The 16467-nt window shown below is 35.2% G+C and overlaps 1 protein-coding gene across 6 annotated transcripts in view; it reads right to left on the bottom strand.

The window, feature by feature from the left end:
• FMN2 (formin 2) overlaps positions 1 to 16467 on the bottom strand; it is a 361252-nt gene that overhangs the window by 235318 nt on the left and 109467 nt on the right. For 4 of the 6 annotated variants that reach the window (XR_013758044.1, XR_013758045.1, XM_079106094.1 and 1 more), the window contains exon 4: positions 15363 to 15418. Coding sequence is in view for 4 of the 6 variants with exons in the window: in XM_079106094.1 (XP_078962220.1) it covers positions 15363 to 15418 (56 nt within the window). In the remaining 2 variants the exon portion in view is untranslated. Of the gene's footprint in view, positions 1 to 15362; positions 15450 to 16467 lie in introns of all 6 variants that reach the window. The other 2 variants (XM_079106095.1, XM_079106097.1) reach the window with 1 other exon arrangement.

The raw sequence follows: 16467 nt of genomic DNA, 5'->3' as shown, positions 1-16467 counted from the left end.
TGGAAGACACAAAATAGATTCTGGAACAGTTTTTCAAAACTCTATTTTTTTTCAATTTTTAAAATTTTTTTATTGGTGCATATGAATTATTCATAATAGTAGCATATTCATACAAGTACATAACATGACTTGATCAATTTCATTCCCCAGTATCTCCCCTTGCCCTCTCCTCCTCTCCATCCTGGATGCCTTCCACTATCCTAAGTGTCTCCCTTCTATTTTCAAGAGATCTTTTTTTGTTGTTACTATTCCTTTTTTTTTTTTTTTTCCCTCTCTAATTTTCACAAATGAAAGAAAACATATGGCACACATCTTTTCCAAAACTCTATTTTTAAATGATTTTATATAGGTCAGTTCTTTTCCATCATAGATCTGAATATCATAAAAAGCATTATAAATATCATAGAATATTTAGCAAAACAAAACAAACTCACAAAGAAGAAAGTGTCCCTTAAGTCACAATGGCTTAGCATAGTAGAAATTATTACACTCTTTTCTATATGTATTTATGCTCCCACAATCACAGGCATCTTCTCCAACACAGCATCCATAGCTAGTTACAACAGATGTCATAGTATAAGTGACTAGGAAGATATCTTGGATTTTTAAATATAGTTTACATAGTCGGTTGGCAAAAGACTAAGGAGAATTCTACAGAATAACTGGTACCAGAAAAACACCTGCATGGGAATTCATTGTAACCTGACTACAGCCATCTTAAGTCATAACCACCATGATCACTCCTGAGTACCGAGGTCTGTTTACCCCATGCTGTTTACCCCAGCATACTATAAATACATAAAACCATTAGACTGGTATGTAGAGCTTTATGACCAGACCTGTGCCAGGAATGTGCCTGACTCTTTGGTATTAGTGTGAGATAAACCAGGTACATTCAGGCTTAGATGAAGCCACTTGGGTCGCAACAAATACACACATCCTTACTGCTGGCCCAAATCAAAAGGGATTCACTGGTTGTACACAGGACCGTGCTGCTATTAGTAAGCTCCCAATAAACTGTACTTTGTGTAATCCTGGACCTGTCCATCTCCTTCTTCAGCATCACAGCACCTCAGTGCTAGTTCTCATACCCTGGGACTGGGCTGTCTAGAACAACCAGTGTATTACAACCTCTTAAGTGTAATACACTCTAGACAATTTGGTAGTTATGTTGGGTTCTTCTCCCAACCCTCACCCCCTCTCCTTCTATTAATTGAATTATGAAGAAAAATTACATTCACACACTCTCTTGTAGCCAGGTTCACTAAGTATAGTCACACAAAGTTTTAGAAAGTGGAATGAGGTGAGAACCATCCTCTTTCATGTCTTGGCTATTCTGTTAACAGTAAAGATCTGAAAACTTGAAACTTTTCTCGAACAACATTCCAATGTCCACTCTCCAATTTGCAATGGTGACCTCAAAGGTCTTAGCTTTCCTGGCAGACCATGTTTCAAAATCTGTGAAAGTTTTAGCTTAGAAGTAGAGCCTTTAAACTTTCCAACCTTTCCATAAAAACACTTTATTTATGTAACAAATACTGCAGTTTAATACACCTAGCATATTTTCTGGTTTCTGCAACAAAGCCTGACCAGGTACCAATATTTCAGAAAAAATTATGAAAAAAGATTTTTCCCTAAGCAACTACATCAACTTATTTTTAAAAAATATTTTATCATAATTGCATGCATTTATAAATTCTTAGAACTAAAATTTTTCCATGCAAATTTTGAACAAAACTACATGGTGCTATGATTTATTGCATTGTGAAGAGAAGGTCATTTTTTGGTAATATCTGAGAACTTCATGAATCTTATTAATGGCCTTTGGCAATCATGATATGTAAATTCACCTTTTAAAAAAACATATTCTGTTATGTAATAATCCTTGCTATATTTGCCAACTGTGCTAGGTGCTCATGAATCCACTACATAATATGTGATGCAAATTCTCCATCATCACCTTTCCTGATTTTAAGAAATCCTACAAATTTTGCAAGACTAGCAATGTTTCCTTACATTGTATTTGCACCATGTGGCTTCAAACTCCCTATCAATGACAAACTCACCCTGACATAACTAAAGCATGTTGTATAATAATAGATGGCCTATACTGAGTGGGGATAGATTTGGGGTTGGACCAATTAATTATTTTGTGTGTATGTGTTGTATATTTTCCTTATTTTTTAAAGAGATAATTAAGGGCACTTAGTTAATAAAAGTTGAGAAAATAAGAATTTGATACACTCCAAAGTTTTCAAGTATAAGATACAATGAAAACCACAACTAAGAAAGGGCAGAGGAAATGATGATAAGAGAAAAAATTCCAGAACTGTGTCTATAATAAATATGGCCATGGCAGCCAGGTGGTTCCATGTGGCAGTCAAAGAATTTTTTTAAGATAATAATAAACAGACTACAGAGACAAAAGTACAAAATTTTATATAGATAATGTTTTTATACAGTTTTTTTAATAGATAGAGAACATGGGAGAAAATTTGGGGTAAGAGACTGCTTCTTGCATTAGTCCCATTGTAAAAAAAAACAACCAAACAAACAGAAAAACACAATTTGCTAGACTCTTTACTCCCCTCTATGACCAATCTTTACCCATTCCTTAAAAGCAGAGCAAATAATTAATAATGTTCTCAAAACTTAACTGACTAGCCTATAAAATAAAGCCAGCCAGCCACTATTACAGAATAGCCAAATATATGTAGGGTTTTGGTTGCTCAATTTAGCTAAGAGTCGTCAGAGAATCTTATCTGGCCTTCCTTATCCAAGGTAACAGCTAGGGCTGGCTGGCTCTCAGAGAGTACCAATTCAGAGGGTCAGCAGGAACTTTCTATAGTGCTATCTGGAGAAGGCTTGCCTTGCTTGTCAGCATTTTAGGGTTGATTTCTCTGTGTGTTTTGGTTTGCTTATTTGTGTTTAGGGATTTACAAAGAAATTTACATGGTAAATATTGGTCATTATTAAGAAAAGAAGGCTTTCTATTCTTTGGTCACTTTTTTTTTTTTGCAGTGATGGGGATTTGAACCCAGGGCCTTGATGCTTGCAAGGCAAGCGCTCTACCAACTAAGCTATATCCCCAGCCCCTTCTTTGGTCATTTAAGCAAACATCTTCTCTCAGAATCCACAGGAAGTGAAGGGAAGATCCATCTGAAAGGCCACCCACTGACAAAGCTCTAATTTAATCTCTATGAGATTGCCAGGCACTCTGTTGTCCATGCAAAGCCCTCGAATTAGGAGCCTGCTCCCCTGTGTCCAGACTGAAACTTAATCTTCTATCTCTTCAGGATACAAATAGAGGGAGGCCTATCAGATTCTCAAAGGACTTGACATTGGAGAAACACATTTATTATCTCTAGACTTCTATACTTTTTAAAAAAGACGCTGCATTACCAGAAACTGTGTAATACTTTATGGGATAAAGTTCTTACTATCAAAACTTAAATATTTTTAAAAGAAGAAAAGGAAAACTGGTATCGGCAATTTTTGTGAAGAACATATATAATGGGTACATCCTTCTAAATGGAGAAAAGATAAACCTATTTTTAGTCAATGCAATAAGTAATATAATTTATGTAACACCAATTTTAAGATTATTTATATTTAAAAATATTGTTTCAAAACACTCAATCATTAAAAGTGGTAGAGTCTTCCATCTACTTTGGCGCAACAATTATATACAATAAGTCAGCCAAAATTCTTCCATTCCTGTATAATCTTACATGTGGGTGGTGATGGTGAGTTCTTATAAATTGTTTGAACACTTGCATATCACAAAATACAAATAGCCATTGAAAAATAAAATGTTCACCAAAAGCATTTTTCCAAATGCAAGATTATCCAATTCCCAGAAAAAGAAAACATTACTGTAACATTAAGGTTACAACTGTCAAGAAGAAAGCCAAGATACACTCAAGTAAAGATTTTGCTGAAAAGTTAATTTGCTCATCTTTGAAACTTTATTATGTTTATTATGTAAGCAGGATACTTTCAGAACATTGAATATAAGAACTGCTTATTAGTAAGTTACCACTGTGATAATTTCTTTAGTAAATTTTGATATGAGATATATAATTCATTTTCTACCATCCTCAGATTTTTTAAAATAAATTTTTTTAGTTGTCAATGGACCTTTAATTTATTTATTTCTATGTGGTGCTGAGAATGGAACCCAGTGCCTCACACAGGCTAGGCAAGCATTCCACCACTGAGCTACAATCCCAGTCCCCATCCTCAGATTTTTAAGTTCTGATGAATTCTAAGGATATATTATTACTGGCATCCCAGGGGACTGTATGAAATAGGTAGGGCACATCTATAAAATAAGAGTCCTAATCTTCACAGAAGCATATAAATTGTATTTGTCATGTTCTACATTCTGAACCATTCTAAGGTTCCGGAACAAACCCATGACATTCCATATATACAATAAACCACTACATCACAGACATGATTCTACAGAAAAGAAATTCAGATTTTAAATGTTATTATGCACAAAAATAAAGTACAATGTCAAATTTGAAATGAAATTTCAAGAAAGGGTTAAGTATTAGAACATACAGTAAATTATAAATAACTTATCTAGGGTTTCTTAAAGTAGAACATTTAAAAAAGAAAAGTTTCACACAGAGAGGGCTCAAATGGCATCTATGAATCTCTATAATGAAACAAAAAATTAATTATTAAAAATTAAAATGTGGGCTGGGGTTGTGGTTCAGTGGTAGAATGCTTGCCTAGCATGTGTGAGGACTGAGTTTGGTCCTCAGCACCACATAAAAATAAAAATAAAATAAAGGCATTGTGTTCATCTACAACTAAAATAAATATTTTAAAAAATTAAAATGTTTTTGAGTTGAAATGAATATGAATAACTCTTTCAGATCCTTTACTACATAAAAGAGAAGTGTGATTTGGAAATCATAATTGGTCATATTACTTTCAGCAATAATACCTGATAAACTGATTGATGTAGAGGTTGAAGGAATCATCATTAGTGAATAAACTCAGTGGGAGTAATAAACAATGTGTCTGAGGAAAAGGGACCAAGAAAAGGTGAAATAAACAGGAAAGGAAAGGAACTTGGTGTCTTTGTTCCCTCTCCGGTCTTCTGAATTTTCTCTCCAGTTATTTGATCTGGATTTGTGGCACAGTTTTGGATCATACTCTAATGCAATATATTTCTTAATTGTCCCAAATAGTGCAAAGAAGAAAACAATATTTTGTTACAGTTTCACTTTCCTCTAATGATCTATGGGTGTAAAATGCAGCTCCATTTTTCATCTCCTAATCACCTTTCCTGTGTTAACACCCAACTATTCTCAAAGGTCATAAAAAAACTTCCTAAAGAACAAAGCTTAGAGAAAATCAAATGGAACAGATTAGGAACATTAGCCATAGTGGTGGAGTTGCCTTTTGACCCCGCTGTTCTTATAGAATTGCTCTCTAAGTATCACTAACATTCTCCTTGTTGCCAAATACTATAACTTTAACCCTGGCTATTCTAAAGAATCAGACTATTAATCACTTCTTCCTTCTTAAAACCCTCTCTTCTCTTGGCTTCTACAATTTTACCCTCCTTCCTTCCCATTCTTCTCTGTTTCCTTCCCTGGATTTTGGGAGGAGAGGTGAAGGCTTTGTCCTTGGTCCACAATCCTCTCTAAAGATACTGAAAGACCTCATCAGGTTTTGCATCTGTAATCTCTCATCATTGCAAGCTTTTCTTTTTTCATCGGTGAATGCTTCACTTCCATATTGTAACTTTTTAGATATCACTGCTATTTGATCATCCCACGCCTTTCCTTAAATTTAAAATGTATCTTATCCAATAAAATGTTATCTCCCTGCCTTGTTTACTTAGGCTTGCTAACTTCTTTAAATCATTTTTTTTAAATCTTTGTCTCTTGAACCAGTTTCCAGTTGATGTCAATGTTTCTGATACAGAGACTCTGCTTTTAGAAGGACAGGCTAATTTATACTCTACAGAGTTACCAACTCCACTGGCAGTATTTGCTTGCTATCTTTCCTATATCACATCAACACATTAGTTGGGATTCTCATCACCACACAAATGGGGTTGAAAGTTTAATAGCTGGTCCTCCTAAATGGCTCTACTGTCCCTCTTGCTATCAATATTACATTTCCTTTCCAAGTAATTTTTCCTTAAGTATTAACCCATCATTATACTTACTTGTTCAAAAACCCATTGCTCCTGACTGCTGAGCACAAGATGTGTTAAATTCTCAACTTGGCTTATAAAGTCTAAATAGCCTATAAAATGTAGATAACCCATACCCAGTTGGCCAACTACAGAGGGATATCATGAGGATTAAATAAGATACAGTCAATTCATGGTATTCATATTAGTTATGAATAAAGTAACTGCAAACACTGAAGTAATCAATACTGAAGCCCTGCTCCTATAGGAAACATAGGGTTAGAGTCCTGCAAACATTTGGTCAAATTTTTGTCAACTAACGAGAGTATAATAACCCTTACTTCATGTGTGTTCCTGTTAAAAGACACCATATTTAATATCTATTGCTGATTCCTTAACATTGAACTAATGGCTAGGATGACAGTAACTTATGCTAGAACAGAGTTCATCTGGCCTGCATTTTCTCCATACAGTACATCACAGCCTTCCTGCACTTAGAACACCAGACAGCTCTTTAGCACTAAGCTTAGGGACCGTTTTCAACAGTGAAATCACCAGGCAAAAATACAAAAAGGTAAAAAACATGGCATTAAAATAGAATGCAAAAAGATACTTGTTTACAGAATAAAGCTGAAATAAGAAAACAGAGCTTCCCTTCGCTCAGTATATATAGTCGAGAGACAAAAAGTTTTAATACTTTGTGTATGTTTGCAAATGACCATGAAAGCACCACATGACTATTGATTTGAGCAATACAATAAAATTTTATCAAGTGAGTTTGCAAATACAGAATTGACAAATAATGATTGACTATATTATGAAAGCAACTTTCAAATACACAGAATATTGCTCAGATAACAATGTTAAAAAAGCAATAGCTAATGTTACGTGTTACTAAGTGCCAGAAGTTCTTCAAAGCATTCCACATAAATGAATGCATTTAAAACCTACCAAAACCCTAAGAGATAGGAATTGTTATTATACCTATTTTATACATGAGGAAACTAAGACCACAGAATAAAACAATTCCCCTGAAAAGCATAGTAAATCTCATACTGACTTTAACATTTCATTAGCAGTTCTACTAAATTTCTGGTATGGTTTGAATATGTTCCCCCTGCCCCCTGCAAAAATCATGTTAAATCCATAAGTTAAAGCAGTTAATTACTTCCAAAACTGGTACTTGGAAGAGAATTGGGATTGTATGAGATCATGAGGGTGAGGCCCCCATGATGGTATTAGTGGATGAAAAGAAGACTCAGCTAGTACACTTGCTCTATCCCTTGAAGTGTTGCACTCTGCCACATTGTGATATGATAAAAGGCCCTCACCAGATGATGGTACCACACTCTTGGACTTGCCAGCTGCCAGAACCGTAAGTTTAAAAAAAATCTGTATTCTTTAGAAATTACCCAATCTATAGTGTTCTATCTTCTGTAGCAACAGAAAACAGACTAACACAAGTTCTGACAAAGTTTCTCTCCTTCATAACTCCAGCTAAACCTCTGACCCCTCTTCTTGACTAGGCCTCAACCCTGGCCTACAAAGACTTGAACAAACACTAACATAGTATCCAACATTCTCAAGACCCACCCCCCTTAGAGTGCCTACGTGAGAAAACTCAAGACTGCCCCAAAATGTACTGTTTATTTTAGCAACACCTGAGGATAGAAACTGTTTCCTGGTCCCTGGGGGAAAGAAAGAACCCTAACTTCAATAACTGCCAATGAGCAGACACTGCTGGCCTAATCTATTTACACTGATGAACCCCTTATAATTTTCACCTCCTTGACTCTCCTAAGTCTCTTCACATCCTCTTCACTGTTCCTTCATTCTCCCTTTACAATGCTGCTTGCTTTTCTACAAACTGAAGTTGAGTTCAGCTCACAAAAGACTTATTTCTCTATTGCAATAGTTACTACTGAGCAATATCTATCCTTACCATCTTTACTAGTGTCTGGTTTTGTTTATCTTTGACAGTTCCCCAGTTACAAGTGGAATAACTGGGATTTATGCCCAGGCAAACTGGTCCAAAGCTCACTTTTTCAACCACTAGGGTATAAATATAAGCAAATTTTCTACCACTCCCCCAGATGTACCCTCTGCTCTCTCTCTCAGCAATGTGGTCTCTCACATATTTATTCTTTCATCAAACATTTCCCATTTGCTGAAAAATGTTATCATGTCCATACAGTCAAATACTGTGTTAGACATAAGAAGGACAAGAAAGTACCAACAGTCTTATCCTTATAGAGTTCAACGGTCTATGCATAACTCAATGATTATTGAAAAGTGAGATAAATATAGGGTGTCATAGAATGAGGACATCAAAAGAAATTTCTGGACTGAAGCTTCTCAGGTAAAGTGTCTAAGATGAAGTCAAGTTGGATGAGTTTAGATTAAGTAATGGAAATTATGTAAATTAAAGGAAGGGAAGTAGGAGTGCCAAAGACACATATACATAAAGATGAATGCAAAGGACTTTAAAAGTTTCAGAAAGCAAGGGTATTTTTAAAGGCTGGAATAAGCCCAACAAGAGGAAACAGTGAGTGATCAGGCAAAGACAGAGGATGGCAAGACAAAACCTATCAAACTCAGGAGTCCGAAGTTTTTCTCAAAAACTATAAGCAGTCCTTGAATGAATCTAAGAAGATAGAAATCAGACATCAGTGAATTTCAATGTTTAGGAAGATAACTCTGGAGGCATTGTGGAAAGGAGACTAGACAGGATTAAGATTGGAAGTAAGAAGACCTGTCAGGAGACTGTTGTGGCAATCAATGGGCTCTGGGCTCTCCAAGGGCTATCAAGATGCATGCAGAGAAGGTCAAAAGGCTGAAAGGAAGCTGCCTCTCACCTCACCTGGAATACTACACCTCCCACTCCAATGCCATGTTCACTTCCACTTCCTTACCTTTACTCTCTTCTCCCTCCTAAAACACTCTTATTCCTCTACCTGCCCAAAATAAGGAGTTGATCAAAGAAACTATCCTTACAATTTCTCAATAACCTTCCCTTTTATATTAGTTCTGCAATACAAATTCACTAAATATCCTGGCAGAATTACCTTACCTCTTGCATATCATTTCAAGTACAAGAAAGAGAGATACTCTTTCACCTTAACTGCCTGCTTCATAATAACTGGGATATTGTCTTGGAACTCCTTGTTTTTCCCTCAATATCTACCACAAATACTTTGCATACAGTAGGTCAGCAAATGTTTGATAAGGGACAAACATTCTATATAGTCAGCTTTCCACTGCTGTGACAGAATACCTGAGAAAAAACAACTTAAAGGAAGAAAGATTTGTTTTGGCTCATGTTTTCAGAGGTTTCAGTCCGTAGTACCTTGGCCTCATTGCTATGGGCCTGTAGTGAGGCAAAACATCATGGAAGAGCAGGTGTGTTACCTCATGAGGGCCAGAAAGTAGAGAGAAAAAGCGGAAGGGTCAGAGACAAGATGTAGTCCCAAAGTGCACCCTCCAAATAACCTACTCCATTCAACATGGTCCAACCTCCTGCAGGTTCCACCTCTCACAACAGTACATTCAGCTATGAATTCATGGATGGCTTAATCCATGGGATGAGGTTAGAACCCTTATAATGTACTTATTAAGCATCTTAGAATGAACAAACACTGAGGTGAATTTTGAGAGTGACTAACCCATGTTTTCTCATGTCTCTCCCTCTAAACCCTATTTTTCTTACTCTGGTTAATATTTTAGCTATTTACTAGTCTTGTGAATTGTTTTGTTAATTTGTAATCCTTGCAAGTTCATATAGTTCAAATAGTCTTCATCCAAAATGTTTGTGATCAGACGTGTTTTGGATTTCCTTTTTTTTTTTTTTTTTTTTTTTTGGAAATATTTGCATATACACAAGAAGAGAATATCTTAGAATGAGACAAACATCATTACCCTATGTACATGTATGATTGCACAAATGGTGTACAACCATTTTGTGTACAACCAGAGAAACAATAGTTGTACCCCATTTGTGTACAATGAATCAAAATAAATAAATTTTAAAAATACAAAATTAAAAAAAGATATGTTTGGAATGTGACCCAAGTCTAAACATGAAATTCATTTGTTTCATATACACCTCATACACATAGCATGAAGGAATTCTTTATAATATTTTTAATAATTTTGCACATGATACAAAGTTTCATGTAATAGAATTTTCTACTTGTGGCATCATGCTGGAGGTTCAAGTAGTTTGAGATTTTGAAGCATTTCAGGTTAGAGATGGTAGGTTAACCTATATTACTTTTTCCTTTAGACATTGGAAGGACCTTGCATTAAACCATGTTTTTTATTCCTATTTCTTCCCTATATTCATTATATTCCACCCTAAATCAAATGGCATCTTGCTTTTGGAAGTATCCATCACCATTTCTTCAGAATTACTTTCACCCCACACCTTTCTTTTGATCTGACTTCTTTTACTTTTCAAATTTTTCGGTGCCAAGACACTTGTGAGTGATCTCTCAGGTACCATCAACTAACTTCTCCTTATCATTCTCCTGTTTCCTTTATTTGTTCCTAAATCAAGATGCTTCTGAAACTAATAAATTGTACAGAGACGTCATTGTATAAAGAGCACTATACAGATACTTTCAGGAAATCCAGTGGAAAATTAAAAATTTTCAATTCAAGTAAATTTGTAATTGAATTGGGCAATGAGGGGCCCCTGTAGGACTGATGGGAACAGAACATTGTTCTTACACTTGAGAACTTATTAGTATATAAACTGTTCAATATAGAAGAAGGTCCTTATACTGTTTAATTTATATTTATTGTCTAACACTTTGTAATAAATGTAGCTATTCATAACTAATAAGCATTATAATTTAACTTTTAATTGGTATCAATCATTACCTAGAGTCTTTAAAAATCAAACTTTTATTCTGTTTACCTTTCAAGTGATCTATTCACATTAGAAAGATATTGAGAGTTTTAGGAAAATGATTTATTTATAGTTTATGACATAATTCCTTGGACACAGATTTTTCAGAACATACTACTTGAACTTGAAATAATCAATAAGTGCCAAGTACAATGACACACTCCGTAGTCCCAGTTACTGGTGAGGCTGAGGCAGGAGGATCACTTAAATCCAGAAGTTCAAGGTCAGTCTAGGCCTATATAGTAAAAAGCATGAACAAGTCTCAAAAAAAAAAAAAAAAAAAAAAAAAATTGAGCTCTAAAAAATGTATCTTTATTTAAAAACTTCCCAATTCCATAAAAGTACTTAAAAAGTAGCCATATCCCCTTGTTTTCACATGAATTCCAGTTGTATGTGCTTTAAGCATCAGATACTCTGGAAACCCTACAGTCCCCAATTCCTTTTAGATGGAGGAAGGCTTTAGAGTCATTTTTTTTCCCTACAGATATTGAGCTCTCAGAATTATTAACTACAGGGAGAGAGTAAAAGTCAAAATTCATTTAATAAATTCCAATGAGCTTCAATTGAGAGAACAGGTGCCTGAACACACATCTGAAGGAAACCTAAAAGATACTTTCCAACTCTGCTGCAGGGCTGACCAAGAGGTCCTGGGGATCTCTCATTCTGACCACAGAATAATACAGACAATACCAGATGCACCAGAAAACCTGCACTATTTATCATCTGTAAAGAGAAAACAGGCTTAAATCCTTTTACTTCCTTCTGCAGTGGTAATTTACAAAGATACAGAGCTGCCATCTAGTGACTGAAAAGAAAAAAGCAAGGTGCTTAACATGAACAATAATAAAGCCTTTTTTAAAAAAAGCAATAAAACACTCAAATTAGTAAAACTAACATAATGTAGCACAAACTTCAAAATGTATAGGTAAACTAATATACCTGTATGCCTTATAATGTGTCTTTATATCTAATTCTTATAAATAATATAACTTGAAATTAATAGAAAAAAATTAATGATACTAAATATTCATAGGATTATTGCCCATGTAAAAGTATGAATTTTTATTATTGTACAGATATAAAATCAAATGCATATGCACTAATCTTAGTTTTCCCCCTCACCAATTTTGTGGCTTTAGGCAAATTACTGTCAACTTCTTATAAATCACTTTTCTGTATCAGTGAAATGTGAATTATAACAATTATTTTAAAGAATTATTATAAGGATCACACAATATAATACAGTAAAACAATAAGATAACAGTAGGTTGATAATTCTAGTTCCTTGAATCCACTTTATGGTCAGTTACTTAGGCTCTTATGAAACATACATCATCTCAGAAACAAGCCAGCCCATTAAAAAAAAAATTATAATAAGGAGTTAATGTTTCCAGAAGTTAGTCATGTTATTGTTGTGTTCTTAACCTCAACTGCCTCCAAATATTATTACTTCTCAATTAATTTATCATATTTCCTGACTTCTGGACACTTCATTATCATCAAAGAAAGAATATTTATTTGATCTATTTCACCCATAAGTCTCTGTTTTTAAATCCCCCAGTCCACCAGGTTTTCTTCTTATTGCAATATATTTTACCATAGTCCATAGCTCAAAGAAAACAGAAAAATCATGAAATAATTTTACACATGAGCCAGGTGCAGTAACATACGCCTGTAATCCCAGTAACTCAGGAGGCTGAAGCAGGAGGATCCCAGGTTCAAGGCCAGTCTCAGCAACTCAGCAAGGCCCTAAGCAATTTAGCGGGACCCTGACTCAAAATTTAAGAAATCAATAAAAATAAAAAGGGATGGGGTTGGGCAACGTGGCACATGCCTATAATCCCCATCAGCTTGGGAGGCTGAGGCAGGAGAATTTCGAGTTTAAAGCCAGCCTCAGGAACTTAGTGAGACCCTGTCTCTAAACAAAATATTACAAAGGGCTGGGAATATGATTCAGAGATAAGTGCCCCTGGATTCATCCCTGATACCAATAGATAGATAGATAGATAGATAGATAGATAGATAGATAGATAGATAGATAGGGAGGGATGGGGATGTATCTCAGGGATAAAGTGCCCCTAGATTCAGTCTCTGATTCCAAAAACAAATAAATAAGAATTTTATATGAGTGTGTATCTTAAGATATTATAGCTATAATATGAACTGAGAGGACAGTATTATATATGTTTTATCATGGTTGTTCTTACACAATAGTTCTTGTCCAGATTCTCTTTGGCAGTATCATATACAACAAAAAATTCAGCCAAGTATCTTTGAACATAAAATTTAGAATAATTTAACATTTTATTTCAGATAATAATTTAACCATGCTTGCCTTAACAACAACAAAAAGCTCAAAAAACTAATGACAGGATATTTTAAGGGCATTCTTTTTCTTAATTGTTATTGAATTTACTATTTCTCTTTTCCTTCTTTTTAGCTTTATCTGATTTACTGTTGGTTAGTCATTGTAGTTAATTAAATAAGCTAAGCCCTCCATGCCACTCCAAGTGCCCCTAAGTTGATGTAGGTCCCATCTATGACAAAAAAATAAGCTGAGAAAACTTCCTTTTTCTAACACTACCCTTAAAAGCAGATTTGCTTTTAATGATAATAGCCCATCTAGTGTATTTTTGTGCAGCAACATAGTATTTTCTCAGTTGATGTTATGCCCCATTTCTCCTCCAGGGGGCGTATGACTTTCATGTATGGTGCAAGACTTCTTTTTCAAGTAGGAAATTAGTTTATGCTTTTTAAAACTTTTTCATTTTTTATTAGTCCACCTTTGTTACACGTAACACTAGGATTCATTTTGAAAAATTATAAATACATGGAATATCATATTCATAATTATGAAAACATGAATATCAGTCCCTAGTACTTGCCCTTAGCCTTACCCTCCTCCCTCCTATTCTCTTTTCTACTGATCTTTCTGGTATTTACTTACATTTATTTTATTTTTAAATTAGTGTCTTGTGGATATACATAATGTTGAAATTCACTGGAGTATATTCATATATGTACACAGGAAAGTTAGATCAGATTCATTCCACTGTTTTTCCCTTATCGCATCCTTCCTCCCTCCCTCTCAATATCCTTCTTTCTTCTACTCCCCTGATCCTTTTTTTTTTTTTTTAAGGCTTTTAAGAGTTTTCAAGGATGACCAGTTCTTTAATTTTGCAGAGAATAGCACTATGTCTTAGATCCTCTACATATGTCATCACATACTAACCAGAAACAGATCTCCATGTAGAACCCAGGTATGAGTCCTCTTTTTCTCTGCTAGATCACACATCCCCTTTACTGTTGATTTCTAACAGCACTAGGTTATTTTCAGAAGCATACTTGGACAAAAGTATAAATAAATTAAACAAAATATTTTATATGCAAGCTGGGCGTGGGGATGCATGGCCTGTAATCCCAGTGGCTTGGGAGGCTGAGACAAGAGGATTGAGAGTTCAAAGCCAGCCTCAGCAATAGCTAGGCACTAAGCACCCAGTGAGACTCTACCTCTAAATAAAATACAAAATAGTGCTGGGGATATGGCTCAGTGGTTGAGTGCCTCTGAGTTCAAACTCCAGTACCCTACCCCCCCAAAAAAAGATTTTATATTCAAAATATCAATTGCTATCCACAATTATTGTTCCACAAAAACATTACCTTCCTTGCCTTTTTTTTTTTTTAATAAGTCCATTTGAGCACAAGAAAGAATAAAAAAGACAAAACTTTTAGCTTCTTCTATAACAGAAAAAAGTCTCCATGGATTTAAACAGACACTAGTGTTTTATCCACTAAAGCAATTTAAAAATCTTAGGGGCTGGGGATGTAGCTCACGGTAGATTGCTGACTTAGCATAGACAAGGACTTAAATTCCACTCCCAGGACCAGAGGGGAAAAAAAGCCTTATTTGATTTTAGAAAAACTCTGAAAGACTTTTTAAAGAAAGTATCCATGGAACTCTTCAGCCAGGCCTATCTCAGCCCAGAAGTCTCCTACAGTGGCCAGATTTTCCTGCTGGAGACAGCTGTTGTTGGGCCCAGCCCTTTGGCTGGATATAAAATGGTGTAGCTTCTGAAAAGATTGTACTCAGTTCCACTTCAAGGCTGATTTTCCATGTAGAATACAAATGGAAGAAAATATCTCCTTCTGCCTGACTGGTTCCCCTAAAGGTTTAGGGAAACAAGAGTAACCTAGCCAGCAGGGCACGTTGGAAGATAAATCACAGAGCTTATTCATGATTTTAAGATAAATAAGCAATGAGGACTTGATATCCTAATAAGATCTCCTTACCTGCTGGGCAGCATCTGAACTTTTTTTCGGAGTTTCCAAAATAGCAGATTGAGATTCTGGATTGGAAAGGAAGCAAGCAGTCAATATCTTAAAAAAAATAAAAACCTTCAGTCAAAAAATTAAAATCTTCACTAAAATATATCTTTAACCACAAGTACTAAAAATAATATCTAGTCTTTCTTCCAAATATATTAATGGATTATAAGGATAACACTATATTCAGCATATAGCACACGTATAATGACAAACACTCATGTCATTATTTTTAAAAACTGGAATGGTCCTTCTCTGCACATCAACCATGACTATTTTTCTCAGTGCTAATCTCTATACTGTTGTGCTAGGAGTACTGGCTAAGATTTTTATTTATATCAGTCAATTAGTTAAAACTTGTTCAAGATGGAAGCCACCTCAATCTTGAAGGATAGGATCTCAAAAACCTTATCTGTTGACATATTACATCCTGACTTCAATGAGAGAATATACATAACAGTCAATAGAGGGCACTGAGTAATCATGGATTCTGAAGATGCTGTCAGTTGAAATTCTATGAGATTACAAATTCATCACACTGGAAAACAAAAGAAATAACCACACTGGGCATTTTGTTTAAGCTAAGGGGTACTTTCTTTTAAGTGAAACCTGAATGCAAATTTAAAAACTTAAAAATGAAAATAAAGCTGGGAATGGTGATGCACGCCTGTAATCCCAGTGACTTTTAAGGCTGAAGCAGGAGGGTTCCAAATTTGAGGCCAACCTCAGCAGTCCTGCCTCAAAATAAAAAATAAAAAGGACTGGGGATATAGCTCAGTGGTAAAGTGCCCCTAGATTCAATCCCTAGTATAAAAAACAAATAAATAAATAAATATTTTTAAAAATTAAAAGGGGCTTTAGGAGTTCCCAACACTCTATGAATCAGAATCTGAAAACCACTGATCTCACCCATCCTCTGTACTTGAGAGATGAGAAGTCCCAGGTTCCTAACACAAGCAGTTGGTGGCAGGATGAAGACTAAAGGTTATGTCTCTTGCCTATCACATTGCTCTCCCTGGCTGACAGGTAGACCAGATACAGGACACAAAGTACAGCAGTCACTTTTCCCAAT

The sequence above is a fragment of the Sciurus vulgaris genome, assembly GCF_902686455.1.
Source record: "Sciurus vulgaris genome assembly, chromosome: 12".
NCBI classification, from domain to species: domain Eukaryota; kingdom Metazoa; phylum Chordata; class Mammalia; order Rodentia; family Sciuridae; genus Sciurus; species Sciurus vulgaris.
The sequence above is the reverse complement of the archived record's forward strand: the minus strand, read 5'-3'. Positions and strand labels throughout refer to the sequence as shown.